We start from the raw sequence: 18,424 nt of genomic DNA, 5'->3' as shown, positions 1-18,424 counted from the left end.
TTTAATTTGGCAGCTTTTTTGTTTTGTTGCATTCAAATGTCTCCTTCAGCAAGGCGAAATACAGCTGAAGATGGCTTTTCAGTTAGTTGGTGGTCAATGCTATGAAACTGCTACAGGAAGAACTTAAATCTTAGTCACCGTGTTTCAGACTTCATTTTGGTTGACTATGACTTTTGTCTCTGAACTACAGTGGGCTTTAGTAGTTTTCAGTATGGTTCTTAATCTTTTGGTATTTCAGCTCCAGTATTTCAGGAAGCAGCCTGTTATTTGGATAAATATTCCATTTCTGGTTTTAAGACTGTTGGGTTTTAGTAACTAACTCATTGGCCTTATTCAGGGGACCTAAAAGCCAGACCAGAGAAGTCAAAATAGTGAACTCTTTTTCTTTGAGCATGGGAAAACCAAAGATGCTTGCTTTGCTACTGTAAAATCCTTGCTGTATTTCACTCAAGAACACACAGTTGGCATCCAGAAAATGGAGAGACTGATTAGAAGATTGGCTTGTAAACAAAATGAATGTGACAAAAAAATATAGCCAGTTAAAATTTCAGCATACTGAAGCTAGCACATGGGGTTTCAAATATATAGTGGTTGAAACATTATTTTTTGCCTTGTTTTATGATGACTCTTTTTCTGACTCAATGTACTTGCAAGTAATGCACATAGGAAACCAGGAAGCCATTCTAGGATAAAGTTCCTCAGGGAATGTAATTACTGCCACTAATTTCTGATGCTTGACAGTATCAAGAGGAAGCTCTTGACAATAGAAACTCTAATGGACATCTGCAATATTGAAATTTCCAGATATGATATCTGAAGAGTTCACTGCTGGGCATTTTCTTGTTTTTAATTCTTCCTTATATCTTAATGTTATTAATCTTGGGCATACTTTATTGTCAAGGAGTTCTGTCCCTTTCACAGCAGAATGAATAGCTCTGTTCCTGTCACAGTGGCAGAAGCATGTTGATTGGGGCTTTTCTTGTGTCTGGCTAACGACGTATCAGTGATGCAAAGGTTCAGAGTAAATAGAGAAGATGTAATTCCTCCTCTAATTATTTCTATAAGCAGATCTTCAAGGGCTAAAAGCCTTCACTTAGTGCAAGCAAGACTCATATACCCCAGGGAAATTATTTACCTATCAAGAACTGTAGAATCTAGTCTACAAGGAAGCTAAGAGTGAACAATTTTGTAAAATCAATCCAAGCTGACATCATTATAGAGAACAACTGAAAGAACTGCTGCTTGTGGAGCATGGGAACCCCCCCAGATGCTGTGCATTGTCAGGGACCCATAGAGAAGGACACCCCCATGGTTCAGCAAGACAGAGTTCATGTGGTTAATGCAGAGAGCTGGAATCTCCTTGCTGCTGTTAAACTTTAATTTCTGCATTTAAAACAAAGCAGAGCTATACCAAAAAAAAATAATAACCAAGCCATTTCCACTGGGATAGCATGATTTTAGAACAGGTCATTTTGAGCTGGGACTGCCTGGGATTTGTAGTTAACTAAAGAATTTGTGGCTTGTAGTCACAGGTTGTGACCCCAGCTTGTACCGACAGGCTTTTGCCAAACCATTCCTGATTCAGCTTCTGGGTGATTTTCATTGCAAAGTTGAAAGCCAGGTTCTCGCTCTTGCCTCCAAGATTAAACAATTTCTTGTAATTCCCATTTGGGTTTCCTTACAGCACAGGAGGTCAGTGTTTTACAGGCAGTGTTCCTTTGTTGGCAGCTCAGTTTTGCTCTTTTCTGTGTGGCTTGGTTTGGTGTTGGCAGGCTTGTGCAGGCCCAGCCTCGTGAAGGCTGAGCGGGATGCAAGTCCCATCCACGCCCTGGTGTTTTTGCAGTATCCCAGTCTGATCCCTATCTTAACAGGGCTCTGGCAGCCACGAGATGTCTGGCTGTTGTAGGCTGGCTTGTGGGGTTGGGTTTGGGGGGGGGGCAGTGGGTTCTAGCAGTGCCAGCATCATTGTTCCACAGCTCCTGCTCTGAGCCGGTGCTGCCTTCTCCCCTGGAGGCAGCTGAATGAGGGGTTTGTGTGAGGCGCGGCCGCAGCCTGGTCTTCCCGCGGAAGGCAGTGGTGGCAGATGGCAAACGCAGTTGGAGTCGCACCTTGTGTGTTGGTCGTGGCAGTCCCCGTGAGCTGGTTGCTGGTTACTGAGTGGAGGAGGCCATCTGCGTGGAGATGAAGGTCTCGATGACGTTGTGAGAGGATGGCAGCAGCTGGCTGTGGCTGTTGGTGGAGTCGGAGCTCTGGTACAGCACCAGGCTGCTGGAGGACACTGTTAAAAGCACAGGCATCAGTTAAGTACAAATTCTCACTGCAGTCTCCTTCTCAGTTGTGTTGGAAATATGGGCACACATAAAACTTTCTGGCATAGTGGCATAATTACTTTTTCTACTTAGTGTGCCGTTACATACCTAGCTCAAGTCCTGAGCTAGCTTGAAAGCATTGTGGAAGGCAGCTCTCAGGGAGTTTGGACTGGAGGATTCTACTTGGTTTTTAATGTCCTAGCTAATGTCTTCTCTTGGAGCAAATAACAACTGGGGTCCCTTAATGAGAGACTTGAGCTCTCCAGCCCTGAAAACCACCTGCAGGACTGGCTGTGCATGGACATTGTTTTTGTCAGCCTTTATAAGGTTATTTTCCTCTCTCAGTTCTGAAGAAGGGTACCATTTCCACGGTCTGGCCTTACACAGCTTGCACAGACTGTGCGCAAAAACCATTTCTTCATGCCACCTTTTCAGCAACCCCCATCCCTTCCCAAGACCCTGGGAGAGCCCTCTTAGAGAATGCTGAGCCCGAGGTGCCATTTTTGGACTGGGCTTTATGGCGTTGGCAAGAGAAATTAGGCAATGTGGGGATTAAGGTAGTAGTGGCTCTTACCAGCAGGGCTTGAGGTGAGGCGAGGGCCGGGCTGCAGGTGCTGGATGTTTGTGTCTTGGTTCTGCAAATGTATCGTCGGAGCCTGCGATACCGGCGTGTGCATCCCAGACTCTGTGTGGGTTTCTGAGTCAGATGTGAACGCCTAGAGGAAAGAAAGTTAGCGGTGCCTGGCTTCTGCATCCCTGCTAACAGGCACAAGAGAAAAGTATTAGAAGGAGCGAGCAGGTGCTGTTTCCAAGGAGATTAAATTCTCCTTGATGATGCAGTGACCAGTTTGCTTTAATGCCTCCAGTACTGCAGCTGCTGCCAGCGAGGCAAGGAGATGAGAAAGGTGGCTCTGCTGGGATGGTGCAGACCACGCACCCAAAAACTCTGACAAGCAAGGGGCTTGCAGCAGGTGCATTGGTAAGGTGGGGGAACAAACAGATGTGCTAGAGGCTGTTACCTGTTTAGTTGGTGTCAGGTTAGTCAGGGCGCTGAGGTTGGCGGTGTCTGTTATCACCATGGTCTGTGGTAAGAGGCCTGTGTGTGTGTACTGGGCCACCTCGGACTTGGGGCCGTAGAGAGCTGTGCACGAAAGAAAACAAGACCATGTGGGTGCTGGAGCTGTGTGTGCCATTAGCTTGGCTGAGCTTTTCCTTCATGCTGCCTGCGTGTGAGCCAGTGGCAGTGGAGGGGCAGGGAGGTGAATGCAAGAGGAAAAACAATTCAGTAATGACAGCACTTACGTTTCAGAACCAGCAAATGCTCCGGAGCAGAGCCTTTTGTTTGTTTTGCTTGAGCAAACGAGTTCACGCTCTTACCGTGAGGGTTCTGTATCTGGGCCATGGTAGCCATGAAGGGGCTCTGGTTTATGTGGCTCTGGACCTGCTGCATGAGGGGCTGCTGGTAGGACGGGTGCAGCTGCTGGGAGAACTGGACGGGCTGCAGGGTGGTGAGGCTGCTCCCCATGCTGTTTATCACGGGAACGCTCTGGGGCTGGGTTGAAGCCAGGCCTGAAAAACAAGGAGTGATGTCAGTGGTGTCTCACACCGTGGGAGGAGTGGCTGCTCTGCAGCAGGGCCTCTGAAATCATGGTCCTGGCAGGTCTGTTGCAGCAGGGTGAGTTCAGATCCTGCTTTTCAGGAAATCAGTTGGTTAGCCATGATCATGAGTAGACTTCATGCCTGTGAAAATGAAGTGGGGCTGTGCAAAATGTGTAATGCACACAGGTACCATGAAAACCCCCTCTGACTTCCCGTGTTTGCTCCTGGGGTGCATCCCTTTGTAGATCACTTGCCAGTTTAGTGATAGCCCCGTGTAAAGCTCTGCTGGAGAATCCTCACTCAGAAAGGAGCTCAGAGCTGCATCTCAGTGTCCAGCTCGATCCTTTATTCTTTTTTGTTATGAAGTTGTTGGCAACAGAGAGCACTGTGCTGTAGCTGTCCAGCCATGTGAAGTGAAAATTAAACTCATTTTGTTTGGGCTGCCAAATTTTGGAACTTGGACCAGTGAGAAAGAGGTAGGTTTCACACATCAGTACTCCTGTCCAGACCCTCCTGTTCATGGAAGTCACCAAGTCTCTCCAGCACTGAGACAGTGGTAATGCTCTGGCAATCTTTTTTTCTCCTTTTTTTTTTTTTCTTGTCCAGAATTAGAAACAATATCATAATATTGGACATAAATGAAGAAATGGAGATTAGCTCCCAGTTGTCACCATGGAATAAATAGGACGGCTTTCTTCCCAGGAAGAAGGTAGAAGAAGAGAGTATACATTTTTATTTTCCTTTATCTAATGAAATGCATTTTGGCAGTAGACTAGTCCTGGAATGAGAAGTAATCTCTTAAGTCCAGAAAAGCTGTCAAAGTAAAAAAAACGTTTTTACTGCTGTAGGTTCCAAAGGCATATGCTGCTTTTTACAAGAAATAGAACAGGATGTTTTGTCTTCCAGGCACTAGGAACATGTTTCAATTTCCATGGGTTTAAGGAGGCATGATGTTTATCTTTGGGAAGATGCACAGGAGCAGGACAAAACATTGGCATGGGAATAGATTGCAAAAGTCCCGTGCTCTCAAGACTTGGGTTTCTGTGTAACCTAATTCTAATATGAATAAGGAACATCTGTCCCCTAATTGCATGGGTACCTGTAAGTAGTGCAGTTGAAGATCGTTAGTGTTTGTGGCAATTTCCCCAGGTACCTATCACTGCCAAATTAGTGCTTTTGTCCCTGAAAGCAGGGAGGTGATGCTGACAATTACACGCAGCTCCCTATCCCGATAAGCAGTCATTCCAGAGAACAAACAGCCGGGGACACAACTCACCTATCACGAGGGTGGAGGCACCCGTGTTGGTGAACGCTGGTGTTAGGGATGAGGTCTCGCCAGCTCCGATCGCCATAACGCCGGGCAGCGAGGCCATGATCAGGTTCTGAGTTTGCTGGCTCAGTGCGTGTGGATTTTGCTCCAGGCTGTGCAAGGCGGTCAGGGTGCTGACGGGGGGGAGAGTTCCTCCAGAAGCAGAGATCTGTGTGGAAGGAGGACTGTGAAAAAGCCACCTGCAGCGGGCTGAGTGGGCGGGTCTCAGGGCTGTGATAAACTTCTGCCTGCCCTAGGCCCCTTGCTAACCAGGACTTCACACTTGCTTGTCTGCAGTTTTCCTGGTTTCTCATGCTCATCAATTAACTACCACAGGTCAGCTGATGAATTAATAAGAATAAATCCTTGCTCTGTTTTATTTTTTTCCATACTTAAAGGGCTCAGAAGGGCTGCACACACATGAATGAGGTCAGTCCAACTGCACTCTGTAGGGAAGGCTTATCCTGTGCTTTACAGCTGAGGGAAGAAGATGGTGCCCAGAGAAGTTAAGAGGCTCAGGTAATTTTACATGATAATTCTAGCTGTGAAGCTCAGTACAGAATGCAGGAGTTCTCTTTTTGTTCACCCTTTCCTCTGAGAAATGTCTGTACTTTCTCCCAGCGCATGTCTTTGTGGCCAGTGAGTTTTCAGACTGAGACCTTAAAGGGGTTGCTGAAAAAATTCTTAGTATCTCTTTCTTTGTATTTTCTTCAGGCCACGTTAACTGACAGTTCCCTGTTCTTAGAGATAAAGCATATCTGTTGGGTAGAAATTATTCTGTGCTTAGATGTCTTTCTGATCTAGTTTGTGACCTTGAGTCACCAAAAAAATGAATAACTGTTTTCCCAGCCCCTGAAATGAACCACATCACCTTTGTTCTTGCTCTAACAGGGTTTTGAATTTTCAAGGCCCTTTAGAGATCTGTAGTTGAAGTACAGTGGAATGGCAAAATATCATTCTAATAATTCAGCTGATAAAGAAAATTGACATTTATACTACTTTTTTTTCCTCCCATCAGAAAAAATCTATAAGGACACTTTAGGAAGAGCAAGCACTAACAGGTTAAACAGTGAGACAAATCATTTTGGTAACAGTTCTGGAAGACAGCTTTAGAAGATGTTCAGCACTTCACGAAAGCCTTTATTTTTTTCTTCAGGGAGAGACCAGAAAACCAGCCGAGTGAGTGAGTGACTGCAGAGATTTAAATCATACTCATTTATAGTGAACTCAGCTTTGCCTCAGGCCAGTATGTGCAACTTCTGCTAACTGATTCCCTATAAGCCAGGAAACATGTGCAAACTGAAGGTGGCCAGTCATGTAGCCTTAATGTTTCATTGTTAATTACGTGGAAGGAGGTGTAGTTTAAAACAAAACCAAAAAAATCTCAGAAGGAAATTTGAGAAGGTAAGTTGCTGCAGTCAGATAACAGGTAAGTGTCTCAAGGGTGTATGTTGCAAGCAGGCTGTTGGGCTTAATTTTTACAGGCAAGTAATGGATCAGAGATCAGTTAATCTCATCTGATCAACTATCCCAAGATGTGTAGAGGTCAAAGGACAGATGGAGATGATGAGAGAGTGTCAGTGGGGAAAGGAGAAGAGAAAAGAGTCTCCTGGGAGGAGGGAAGTCATGTCATACCTTGAGCTCTGTGGTTTTATTTTTCATTTTTTTGCCAGGACAGACTTTTTTTTTTTTTTTTATTAATCTTAAAGAAATAGCCATGGTTCTTGCTTTCATGTCCGAATGCTCACCCTTCTCATCAGTCACAGGTATCCCAAGCATGATCATATTACACAGCCAGTGCAAAGTGGCTCTGACCCTTATCTGTAAGAAGGTGGCTTTAAGAGTGTTTGAGGAAATACTGAGTAACTATAGGCAAAGGACCTGACATGGTCTAGGCAGCAGTACGTCAGTGTATGTCACTTACCAGCTTAGTGTCTGTGCTCAGCAGGTTCTGGCTGGGCTCCAGCCCAGGGGGAGAAACCTGATGCAGGATGGTTTGGGTGGTCACCATGGAGTTGTTCCCGTGGTGGTTGCTGCTGGAGGACTCGGCCTCGCTGGCTGGCTGCTGGTTGTACCTCACTCCTGCACCACAACAGGGGGGAAACCGGTCATCAGAAGTGAGAAACGGAGCAACTTTGGCAAGTGCTAAATTCAGCTTCCTTTGTGGGCACTTAACTTCAGTGTTTAGAGTTGCATTTTAACCAGTTTGCCCTGGCTCTCCTCTGTAACTAGGCCTAGCTCCTTCCTCTAATCCTGACTTTAAGGCATGGCTGTGTGCCCTGCAGGGAGCAAGCAGGGTGCACTGCAAACCACCTCCTGGGATGTGGGTGTAGAGGTGACCTTGCTGAGACTCTTCTCTTCCCAGGGTGAGAGCAGTTTACTACCTCTGGCCTATGAAGCTGCAGAAGCTCTGTTGTTCTAGGGTGTAGAATGACCTTTCCTGATGCCTGAGAACTTAAATCACAGTGCATAATGCTGCTGATATGTATTGGAGAGAGCAATAGGCATGCACCAGAGTGAAAAGATACAGAATTAACCTGTGGTGGCAGCCCAGCAAATAAATTCTTGAAAGGAGATTACTGTCTGCCAGTCAGGAGGGAGTGCAGAATGTCAAAGAGTAAGTGAGGAGATCTGGCTGAAAGTTTTGTTACCAAATTTAATGTCACCCTGGCTTTTCTAGCCACTTGGGAGATGTGATCTCTGTGCTCTTTCCTTATAGCATGCTTTTTCTATCTGTGAATTCACTTCCTAAAGAGTGATGGTTTTAGTGACCGCATTCGGACAGGTTTGAGTGTCTCTTTCAAATCTCCCTTTGCTTGTTTCTTACCATGAACTTTGCTGGGTGAGAGAGCAGATGGTGGCTGGAGGGAGGACGAGTTGTGAGGAGTTAGGGGGGGAGCAGGGGTGGGCTGTGGCCCACTGAAGGTGTCCATGGCCAGCTTGTGCCGGAAAGCCTCCTCCTTCCTGCGGTTGGCAAACCAGTTGTAAACTCGCACCTCAGTCACCAGGTTCGAGCCCAGGCCCTGGGCCTGGGATGGGGAAACTCCTCTCTGAATACACTCTGCTCTGTTAGGAGAAAGCACAAGAAGAGTCTTGCTGAGCTCACCTTAGTCAAAGACACGGAGTTAAGTGCACAGCCCCAAAGTGGCTGTGGCCTTGCACACCATGTGGAAGGATCCTGCAAGATGTGGGGCATTACGGGATCCTGTGTGAACAGGAGATGTTCAGCAGTGGCATTTCATTCAGGTGTGGCTGGTGGCAATGGTGACATCCACTGCTGTGTCACTGCTGTGCCACCTCTCACAGGCTCTAGCATACCGGGAATGCAGAGAGAGCCTGCTCTGCCCTTCCTCAAAGCCAGACACCCGACTTTACCTGTTGCACTCTTCCACCAGTGCCTCTCTCTCTTCTTTGCTGGGGTTTTTCTGTCTCTCATAGGCTTGGAACAGGATCTGTTGTGAGGCAGGGCCCCACTTAAAGCGGTTTCTTCGTCCCTTCTTGGTGGGCAGATCGTCTCCCATGGGTTCCTCTGTCAAGATACCCTGGCCAGCATGTGTGAATTCTGCAGGCACAAGAGGGCAAAGGAATTTGCTTTTGGGAAGCAAAAATGACAGGCTGCCTGTCCTTTTCTGCATGGATTATATCTTTGCTTACAGCTCGGAGGAGTGAAAGCCGATGCAGGAGACTTCAGAGTAAGTATGCCTGGAGTCCTGCTCTCCAGAGCAATATGAAGGCCAAATGCCTCATTTTACTTGCAACCCATCAATACAAAATTAAGTGTGGCCAGTTCCAGGCAGACTCTTGGAATACAGAATTGCATGCTGCAGGGATGGGTTCCCAATGAGTGCCCATAAAGAGAGGGTTTATAATGCACGAGGTGATAGCCAGCAGTGCTTTGCTGTGGCAAGTACTGCCGCATGCTGCTTTTTGCAGCTAGGGGAACTGTTGCTTTAGCTGAAACTGCAAAAGCCTGGTTCTCAGGCAGAAATTTTGTCTCTGTCAGCCTACACTGTTTTAATCTGAGGATGGGTATCAAACTGTAATTGCAAATGGATAATGTTGGGTTGCTTCTCTTTAGCCAAATGAGGGTTGGGGTGCAGGATAAGTGCAGGCTGCTTCATGAGGGGGTGTTTCTCCATGTACAGTTTGAGTACTGGCATGGACTTCTCTAAGCTTCCTGCCAAAAGTGGCTTTTCCTTGATATAAACAGGGAGTAAGGATTAGCAAGAGACAGCACAGGCTTTTATGGAATTAGGGATAGGAGAACAATTGTTGCCATACTTACGCTGGGCCACCTCTCGCTGCTTGCGGACGTACCAGGTGTAGAGGGCTGCCCTTTTTTGGGTCTTCATGGGAGTGCCCTTGTTGAGGTGCTGCGAGAGGTGAGATTGGTTCAGACCAGTAGTGTCCACCACCTCGCGCTGAGGGATGTTGTGCTGCTGGAGGTAGGATTTCACCATCTTCGCTACCCGCCAGGGATCCTCTCTGGAAGGAGCAGAAAACATTCCTCAGGAGAACCATCTCTAACGCCAGTGCTCAGCAGACCTGGATGCCAAGGATGTGCACTAGAGCTTCCTGAGGCACATCAGCCATCACCACTGCATGTGGTGAGGCAAGAGCGTTAACTGGCTGAATAAGGGAAAGGTATTCCTCGCTGTCCTGAACCTTGTTCAATTTGGCTGTGCATTCAGGGTAAAAACTGCATGGCATCAGAAATAAGGTGGAGAAGAAATAGCAGTAGCTTCCCTTAAACTGATCTCTGCAGGCACTTTGATTTCTCTTTAGAAGAGGAGTCATCTGTGGTTATCAAATGAATTTCCCAATATGTAGCTGTTGTCTTTGCCATCTGTGTTCAGTTCTGTGCAAGGTTTTGCCCTGCTCTGTCTAGGCAGTTGTCATCTGTGAATGACAGAAAGCGCTGACCAGCAAATGAGCAAAGAATGCATCTTTCTGCTGGAAAGTAATGCAAAAGTAAAGATTTTTTTTTGCTGCTAGTGAGAAATAAATGCTATAAGGAGGGAAGTGACATTGGATTTCAGCATTCAGCTAGATGTTTTATGGTTATAGATATTTTTTCCGGAGTCGACATCTCTTGCCATTCTCTATGTACCTTTTCTTCTCTATTCTCCTCCTTTAAGGTATAGGTGCTGGGGTAAATGTACTTCATTTTTCCTGGACAGATTCATTCTGATATTATGCTGAACCTAGCTCATGCCCTGAATCTTGTCAAGGAGATCCCGTGCAGTGGTGTAGGAAATAAGAACAGGCTTTCGTCATAGTGTCACACAACAGCTCTGTATGCATATGTACACCAAGCCATCCAGGGTTACAGTTTTGCACATCAGCTGTGTTGTGCAATTCCACTGATTTGCATCTAGACCCACTCAAACTACATGCTTTACAGAAGAACAAGAAACCATCTTATTGCCACCTTCCTTTGGGGTAACAGCTGAAGGAACAGACAGACCTACTTGAGACCTGTTCACAAAACTTGACACTAATATGATTTGGGATTTTATAATGACTGTGAATCTCTGATAGTGAAGGTCACCTGTTGGAATATCCATGTCAGTTCCTAAGGGAAATAGACAAAACATAACTTTGTGACTTCTTTGTGTGTATCAATTTCACTAGCACTGAAAATTACAATAAAAACAGATGTGAAATCATGCAGTCTAGAACCAAAAAGTGCAGGAGCCTCTATGGAAAAGATTCTGGGTTAGTTTTTAACAGAGAGCATCCTGCTGTGTGTCATCTGTGAAATCTCTGGTGGAAGTGGTTTGTGTGCTGTAGAAATGCAGTGGTGTGGCATCCAACACCAGCATCAAAGGAGTAACAGCAGGGGAAAAATGTACCTAGGATTATGGAGAAACTGTTGCAAGTACACACAGGTCTGAGCAACAGGCAACAGCTGTACTATTCATGGCTTTGTTGACTCAGTAAGTTGCCGGAGGCTGCAAAGTGATAAGGCGGACAAAGTCCACACCTGTTCTCTCAGTGCAAACACCCTTATCTCTGTTCCCCTCACAGTCTCCTTCCCAGTGGCTGGATAGTCCAAGGAACAAGCTCTGCTGCAGTTAAAGTATGACAGAAGCAGTGTCAGTTATAGCTCTCTGAAAATTCTGTTTTCTTAAAATAGAACCGTTTGCTTCTCTCCTATGATGATACAGTTGCTATAGAGGATTCTGTCTTCTAGCCTCTTCCCTTTACTGTCTTTGTCTTTCAGTAGCCTCAAGTTGGGCTGAACTCATGAAAACTTTCCCTTTCTCAGTGTCTTTTTCCTCTCTTACCATCCAAACCAAGGATCAATCTCTTTCCTCTGTATTTGTGATAGTCTAGCCAGCACATATACCCTGAATTTGTTACGCAAGTTCCTGTACAAAGGAGAAAAGGCTCAGACTTGGAATCTGTGATCTCTTAGATTTGAGCCCTGGCTCAGAGGGGGGGGAGGAGGGACTGGTATTACTGATGGGAACCTCTGTTATATATTGATTTCCTTCCTGCACCCTGATCATGAGTCACTTCTATCTCCTCTGACAAGGAGTCTCCTTCTGCCTTCCTTACTTCTTTGAGGTAGAAATAAAGCAGGAAGAACCTGTGAGTCTCTTTTTACAGTACTTCAAAGCATTGTGTATTTCTATTTTGTTTTGAGACAAAGCAGAAAGAGTTCTTTGAGGTAAAATAGTGCAGGGGAGTCTTAGCCCTGTATGATTTTGTAGGGCAGCTGTATGAAATCCAAGCTACTCTGTATGCTGTCAAAACACAGGCTGTAATATCAATGCAGCAATTTTTTTGGCCCTAGGCTACATCACAGAGCAAGTGGTGGCAGTTGGTCAGCTGGACCTCACACGAACTATTGCCCAAACACTGAGTTCCATGTCTTTATTGTTGTCTAAGACACCATAAAGTGAAACCTTCACTGGTGGTAAGACTCATTGACTGTCAGAGGGCAGGATTTCACTCTAAACCTAGTTTTCCTGGCTGTAGGTGCACTAAAATCTCAATTCCTGAGTTAGAATTGTGGGAATGGGTCTGCCTTTCTCAAACTCTCTTCTATCTGCCTCTTATCTGTTTTTTCTTTTATTTCTTCTCGGATGCAAGCTGTTTCCCCACTCCTCTCTTGTTCTCCCAGGTCTAATTTCTGCCTGCAGATTCTTCTCACATAGTTTTTACTTCCTTTTTCCTAAGTCTTGCTCTCCTGCTGTCAGCTTCATCTCACCCTCTGAGCATAGCCCTTCTCCCTGACTCATCTCAGCCACAGGGGCCTGGGTCCTCTCTGCATTCCGGCTTCCCATTTTCTTAGTTCTGAGGTCACTTTTTAAGGGCGTTTTCACCTCCCTTTTGTTACCTGAACAATAAGTAACCCAGGTAGTTAGTTATAAACTCAAAGGGAACAAGAGGCTGGTTGATAATTTATAGCAACATCTCAAATTTAAATGGAAAGTAAATATCAAGTTGTTAGCATTAAAGAAAACCCATTCCAGAGAGCTGGAGATGTAACATTCAGGGGACCTTCTCCTTCCTTCACTATTACTGACTTTTCTTTCTTTTTCCTTTGTTCCTTTCTTTCTCCTCCTCTTCCTCATTTTTTTTCCTTCTCTCCTTTCCTTCTTTCTTGTTCTCAGATTCTCAGGTAAGAGAATCCTTCATTTCCTCAAGATAGGTTCTGAATTTCTGCTTTGGACCAGACCTCGCTTAAGCAGAGGTTCAGAGCTGGGAAGTTCTCAGGACCATCCTCTGGCCCTTTCTTCTGGAGCCTGCCAGACAACCCTCACTGATGTCAGTGCACAGACTGGAGCCGGGCTAGGCAGAGAGCAGGGAAGGTAAGACCATCCGGCAGGGTTCCTTTCTATTGAACTTGGCCTGGTTTGCCTCATCTTGGTTTATATGTGGAAATGAAAGGGGTGTGGCAGCTTCATCTCCAGATTCCCCAGCTAGAGCTATTCTAAGACGCACTGTCAATGGGGAAAAGATTGACCCTTTATCATCACATCTTTGTTTTATTTTTTCCTTGTGGAAAACATGCTTTTATCCCTGCCTCCAGGGGAGATCTGTTGCTTATCTCCATTTCTGTCTTTCCTAATGGAATTTTACCCCTTGCCCTACAGGTGAATTGTTGCTATACATCTCTGTTTGCTGTACATGTACGATCTGTCCCTTTTCCCAAGGTAGCTTCTTTCTTGCCTTCTGCTCTAGGTAATACCTGATAATTACTCCACACAGCTCCACCTTACTAGTGAGTTATTTATTCTTTATCAAAGATGCAGTTCTTTGTGTAGAGTGATTTAGAAAGAATGTTCTTATTCAAATTGCAAATTTATGGAAGATCAGTGAGATAGATTTAGGGATGAAATAGAATATTAATCCCTCACTAGGGAAGCCTTTGTATGAACTTCCTCTGTCAGCTGTTTCCTGCAGGGACAAAATGTAATAAATGCCCATAGGTTTACCCTGTTTGTGGATGTCTCTTGTCTACATCCTGTTTTGCTCATCTGTGCTTAGTGGTTCTGAAACTGTGGCTTCAACTTCAGTGGTCCTGTGAGGACATATTTGGTCTTTTGATGCTATCACTTTTCCTTTCCACCACCTGGTAAGCCTAGCAATGGTTTCTTTCCTGATGCTACTTAACGAGCAATGCCTGCAGTTACCACAAAGACTTTCTTCTATCGCTTGTAGCTGCCCACAAGTCAATCTTTCTGTTCAAATGTGGTTTACAGTGTTAGACCAGGAATTGTTAGGCCAAAGAAGCTTCTGTCTAAAGGCAGAAGTGCCTCCATCGAGTTTCTAGATTTGAAGTCCTTGTGTGGATGCTGAAATAGCTTTGCAAGCATTAAAATTCTACTGTGGATACCTGGGCTTGGAGATTAGTTCTTGCCTTCCTTCCTTTTATTTGTGGCTGGCAGTAATTTCCACTACAGACTGTTCTGCCTTGCCTGTAATTATTTACAATATTATTTTAAGGACATTACCTTTTTCCATATGTTAGTGGAAAGGTTTGTTCTTAAAACCAAAAAGATGTTTATTAATAGGTAACAACTGCTTAGATATTATCAAACCCTGATACTGGTTCAGATGCTTTGAATAGATCCCCAGACATACAATTGCTTTAAATGCATTTTTATATATATCTTTGATCATAAATTTGAAACTTGATGATACAGACTTCCTACTATCTTCACTTTATCTTGAATCATTTTGATCTATTATATTCCTTCATAAGTGTGCTTCTAACTTATTGGCTGAAACTGGGGCTTTTGGTCCCCTTCATACTGTCTGGAGCAGCAGAAGTGAATTGCTCTATCCTGTAGTACTGGGGAGTGACAGAATAAAGTTTTGGAGTTCAGAACAAAGCTTTGCAATTAAGACCCAGTATGAGGCTTAGAAGATCCTGATTCTTGCCCAGTCCTCTGTCTGCTCTCCTAATGTTTAGGTAAGTCATAGAATCCCATTCTGTAAAAGGGGAATGCTGCTCAGTTGACTCTGCAGAGAGATGGGAGAGTGATTGGAAAGCATTAATGTTACAGGTTTGCAGGAGAGGTAAGTGGTGTGCTGAGGCTGGTAATAAGCACAGGAGAGACCAGTAGCAAGTTCCCAGAATGGCAGGGAGGCTCAGAAAACAGATTTCACACTGAATTGAAGGTGACAGGAAAGAATTCCTTCCATCTGTGAGTCTGTTCTCAGATCACAGGGGATGGCATGTTAGTCCTGCTTCACCCATTCATCAGAGAGAAGGGGACAAAGCCAGGTGCTCCTCTTCAGCTTCCATGGCTGCCTTTGTGGAAAGATACCTGATCAGAAGTTAATGATCAAAAAGCTTATCAGGGGCTTTTCATCTATAAATTTATAAGACAAAAGAGAAATAATAAAGCCATTGGATAATTAGTAACTAGCCAGGGCCCGCCCGGTGCCACTGGTCTCAAACTACCCCAAGACCTGTACGCAGACTCAGGGAGACGAGAAGGAGACAAGGATGAGGGGAAGGAAACAAGTGTGGAAGGGAGAGGGAAAATTAGCCAGGAAGACATCAAAATGGGAGGGTTAGTAGCGGAGAGAAAAGGGAATAGCTAAAAAGAACAAGGGAGAAGAAAAGCAAGGGGAACAGAGGAGACTAAAAGATGTAACAGCTGGAAGGGGGGAAGACGAGAGGAGAAAGAGTTACTGGTCCAAAAAGAAGACTGAATTGCTGGGAATGCTCTCCCCACCCAGGTAAGAGCTGATCCAGTGAATTTACCTCTGATGGGTACTGCAGAGTCATCAGCTCCCAGTCTCCCAGGGAGCTTTCACCTCTTAAGTATTTACAGTGAAATCAAACTCTTGACATAGTGTTTTCCTAGCTCTGGCCTTTGTGGTGGGATTTTAAGTTTGCCTCTTGTTTTTACCTTTTATATTCATTTTGTTTGCTTATGAAGAAGAGTGACCAGAAAGCTTGAGAAATTCTCTAACTGGGTTTTAGTGAAGATTTTAAGTGCAGAACATTGCTGCATCCTGTGTCTTCTGTCAGCTTGTGATTTCAAAATACACAACCCTAAAACAGATGGGCAAGATTCTGCTTCTGTTGTGCTAGATAGCTTGGGATGGATCCAGTCCTTGCTTGGGCAAACCTCTTAGCTTGCCCACAGGAATAGTATCCCAGGAAGAATCCCAAACAGGAATCTCGGTGAATGTTTCTCTGAGTCTGTTACAAGGCTTACTGGCTCAGGGAACTCTGCCTGTTTTTTCATTTCAAAAATGCCTGTATGCAAAGGCAAAATTGTGTGGCAGTAAAACCTGTAATTGTTGCTGTATGTGTTCTGTTGTAGTTGTGACAGGCAGCAGATGGTAGAAGCGTAGTTTGTTCTGCCTAGATTTTAACCTCTGCGTCTATTTGATTTGTGCTCTTTCTACAAGAAAAATCTCCAGTGAAGTGAGGAGAACTTTGCACTTGCAGGAATGACAAGAACAAGTTCTCTTGGTTTGTCTTAGACCAATAATCTGTAGCAAAAGAAAATGGTAAAATTAAAAATATTTATCTCCTTAAAAATAGCAGAAAAGCATTACAAGTTCAATTTACTATAAATTCATAGGCTAATATGATACCAGTTAAGAGTGACCACATATGTTTTCTTTTTTCATCCCTCGATGACTGAAATTGTGAATCCTACAAAAATGTAAATCTTAAAAACTAGCATTTAGTCAGAGATGTAAGTTATACAGGCCTCGGACTGTCCTCAAGCTAGATGATATGAGCATTTCAAATATGTAATCAGGGTCCAGGGCTCCCTTTATGCATTTTAAGTGAGATTAAAAGAGAAAGTTTGAGCATCTGTAAGGAACTGGGGGAGTGTTTTGGGAGAGCTGCTAGTCTGGGCATGGTTGAAGACTGTCTCTCCAGCTAGATCAATTGTGAATACCAGGAACATTGAGCAGAAGGGGTAAGGAAAAGAGATTTAGAGGGAGAATACAAGAAAGCAGCAAAGAGGAGCCTTACTGTAATAGTCTTTCCACCACAGCCTTCTGGTGAGCAGCCTCCTCAGGGCTCAAGTTTTCCAGCTCCTTCATTATCGGCGGGGTAAATTCCTCCCCGTCATCAGAGGTTTCATCTTCCGATAACCTGGATTCCCCCATTCCATTGGGGAGATTGGGGATTTCGGGGCAAGATTCCCCTTTCTCTGTCTGGAGGGCATTGATGGCGCGCTGACTTTCACTCTGGAGCATGTAGGGTTCCACTTCGCTCAGTGCCTTAATCAGGGTCTCCTTGGTTAGCCCCGACTCCAGCAGCGCTCCCAGCAGCTCCACTTGAAGATGACTCAGCTTCGAGACCATGGTCTTCAGGCTGGTGTCCCTTGGCTCTGAATTCCAGGTTATCCCGCTTCCAGCTTCCCTACACCATGTTCCTGAGGTAACGCGCCCGACTGTCAGCAGAGTGGGCACAGCACAGCCTCCCGCCTTTACGCCCCCCCAAAAAAAACAAAATACAAAATTGAGCCACTTCAGACCCCCCACGACTGTCCTGAGCCAGTGCTGATAAAGGGACCCTTGGCTATCTGTTTACATTGGAGCAATGTAAATTCTCCAAGGTTCATATTTATCTGTGTGCTTAGCAAGTTACTGAACTTTGGACTTCAGCACTGCAGCAGCAGTTCACAAAGTGCAGAGGGAGAGAAAGCAGGGGGAGGGGGAAAGGGAGGGAAGCAGAAGGGAGAAGGAGAGTAAAACGAAGGGGTAGAAGTTCTGCCAGCATGGAGAAGAAAAGTAAGCTATGGAAAAAGAAAAGGGGAGAACGAGAAAGGAAAAACATGACTTATTTTTGGCCCTATTGGATTTAGAGAAGGAAGGAGATGGAGTAGCCAAGTGGAAGAGGCATGTTGGGCTCTGCCTGGTTCAGGAGAAGGTGCTGCTGTTGGAAGATGGCAGAGCCTACTCAGAGCTCTGGCTGGGGTGAAGTTGAGCTACTCGCAGCCCCTGAGGAAGGTTTTGGGCTGAGAGAAAGCTGCTTGAGGCTGCGAGAAAGCTGCCTTGGCAGCCTCGTTAGCCCTTGTGCAACCCTCCAGTAGAGAAGAGCAAAGCTGGGTTTATATAAATGTTCCCAAGACTCACAGGACATTCTGGAGATCCAGCTGGCTTCTGTGGCAGAATATCAAGTGTTGAATGACTTTTTCACTTCTGCCTTTTTGCTTGCTGGGTATCTTGGTATACAGATCCCAGTCCCACCATTATAACTTGCCATGTTTATTGCTTAACTGATGAGCAGGTGCAGTGTACCCACATAATTCAGAGGATTACAGGGCTTGCCCCATTGAGCTTGTGATTCGAGCACATGATAAGGAATAGCCCTGGGTGTTGGTATATGCTGAAAGTCCCTCTTCTATCTTCAGTTGCCCTACTTCTGAGAAGTGCCGGCTTTGGTTCCTATTTATTACTCTCTCTTGATACCAGCCCCTCTCTAATGTTCTACTCCCACCTGTTGGGTGACTTCTGAAAACATGTTCTCTAGCTCAGCTGGAATTATTTAGTGCAGTTCTCAGGGAGTTGTTATGACAAAAGTCTTCTCTGCTCTGAAAATATATAAATGACTCTATCTGCTTTGTGTGGCTAAATTAGGAGATATCATGGTGTGGACTTGATCGTGCATGAGCATCTTGTGCAAGTGATTCCTTCTTACATGATCAAGAGGATTTAAAACCAATGTTTTAATGGCGGTTTCCTAGGGGCAACTACTTGTCTCTTT

General features: G+C 45.1%; 2 protein-coding genes across 6 annotated transcripts in view; one reads left to right on the top strand and one right to left on the bottom strand.

Annotated features, from left to right (window-relative positions):
* Positions 1–1,355: 1,355 nt before the first annotated feature.
* Positions 1,356–17,152, bottom strand: HNF1A (HNF1 homeobox A). The gene is made up of 10 exons (XM_068654473.1): positions 16,685–17,152; positions 9,503–9,702; positions 8,593–8,779; positions 8,045–8,283; positions 7,142–7,299; positions 5,185–5,386; positions 3,687–3,878; positions 3,329–3,450; positions 2,884–3,025; positions 1,356–2,278 (listed from the first exon to the last, which is right to left on the bottom strand). The coding sequence occupies exons 1-10, from the start codon at positions 17,017–17,019 to the stop codon at positions 2,151–2,153; spliced, it is 1,905 nt and encodes a 634-aa protein (XP_068510574.1). The 5' UTR covers positions 17,020–17,152; the 3' UTR covers positions 1,356–2,150.
* The window catches only part of SPPL3 (signal peptide peptidase like 3), a 70,363-nt gene continuing 64,618 nt past the window's right edge, over positions 12,680–18,424 (top strand). For 2 of the 5 annotated variants that reach the window (XM_068654480.1, XM_068654479.1), the window contains exon 1: positions 12,680–13,040. Coding sequence is in view for 2 of the 5 variants with exons in the window: in XM_068654477.1 (XP_068510578.1) it covers positions 15,407–15,423 (17 nt within the window). In the remaining 3 variants the exon portion in view is untranslated. Of the gene's footprint in view, positions 13,041–13,070; positions 15,424–18,424 lie in introns of those variants that run through there. The other 3 variants (XM_068654477.1, XM_068654478.1, XM_068654482.1) reach the window with 3 other exon arrangements.

This window comes from Anas acuta, chromosome 17, assembly GCF_963932015.1.
Source record: "Anas acuta chromosome 17, bAnaAcu1.1, whole genome shotgun sequence".
NCBI classification, from domain to species: Eukaryota; Metazoa; Chordata; class Aves; order Anseriformes; family Anatidae; genus Anas; species Anas acuta.
The sequence above is the reverse complement of the archived record's forward strand: the minus strand, read 5'-3'. Positions and strand labels throughout refer to the sequence as shown.

What these genes read in the sequence shown, in the direction of transcription:
- HNF1A (XM_068654473.1), bottom strand. Translation starts at nt 17,019, where the DNA reads ATGGTCTCGAAGCTGAGTCATCTTCAAGTGGAGCTGCTGGGAGCGCTG. An exon ending in GTGGTGGAAAGACTATTACA is followed by an intron (nt 9,703 to 16,684) that starts GTAAGGCTCCTC and finishes TGCTCCTTCCAG; the next exon opens with AGAGGATCCCTGGCGGGTAG. An exon ending in GCAGCGAGAGGTGGCCCAGC is followed by an intron (nt 8,780 to 9,502) that starts GTAAGTATGGCA and finishes TTGTGCCTGCAG; the next exon opens with AATTCACACATGCTGGCCAG.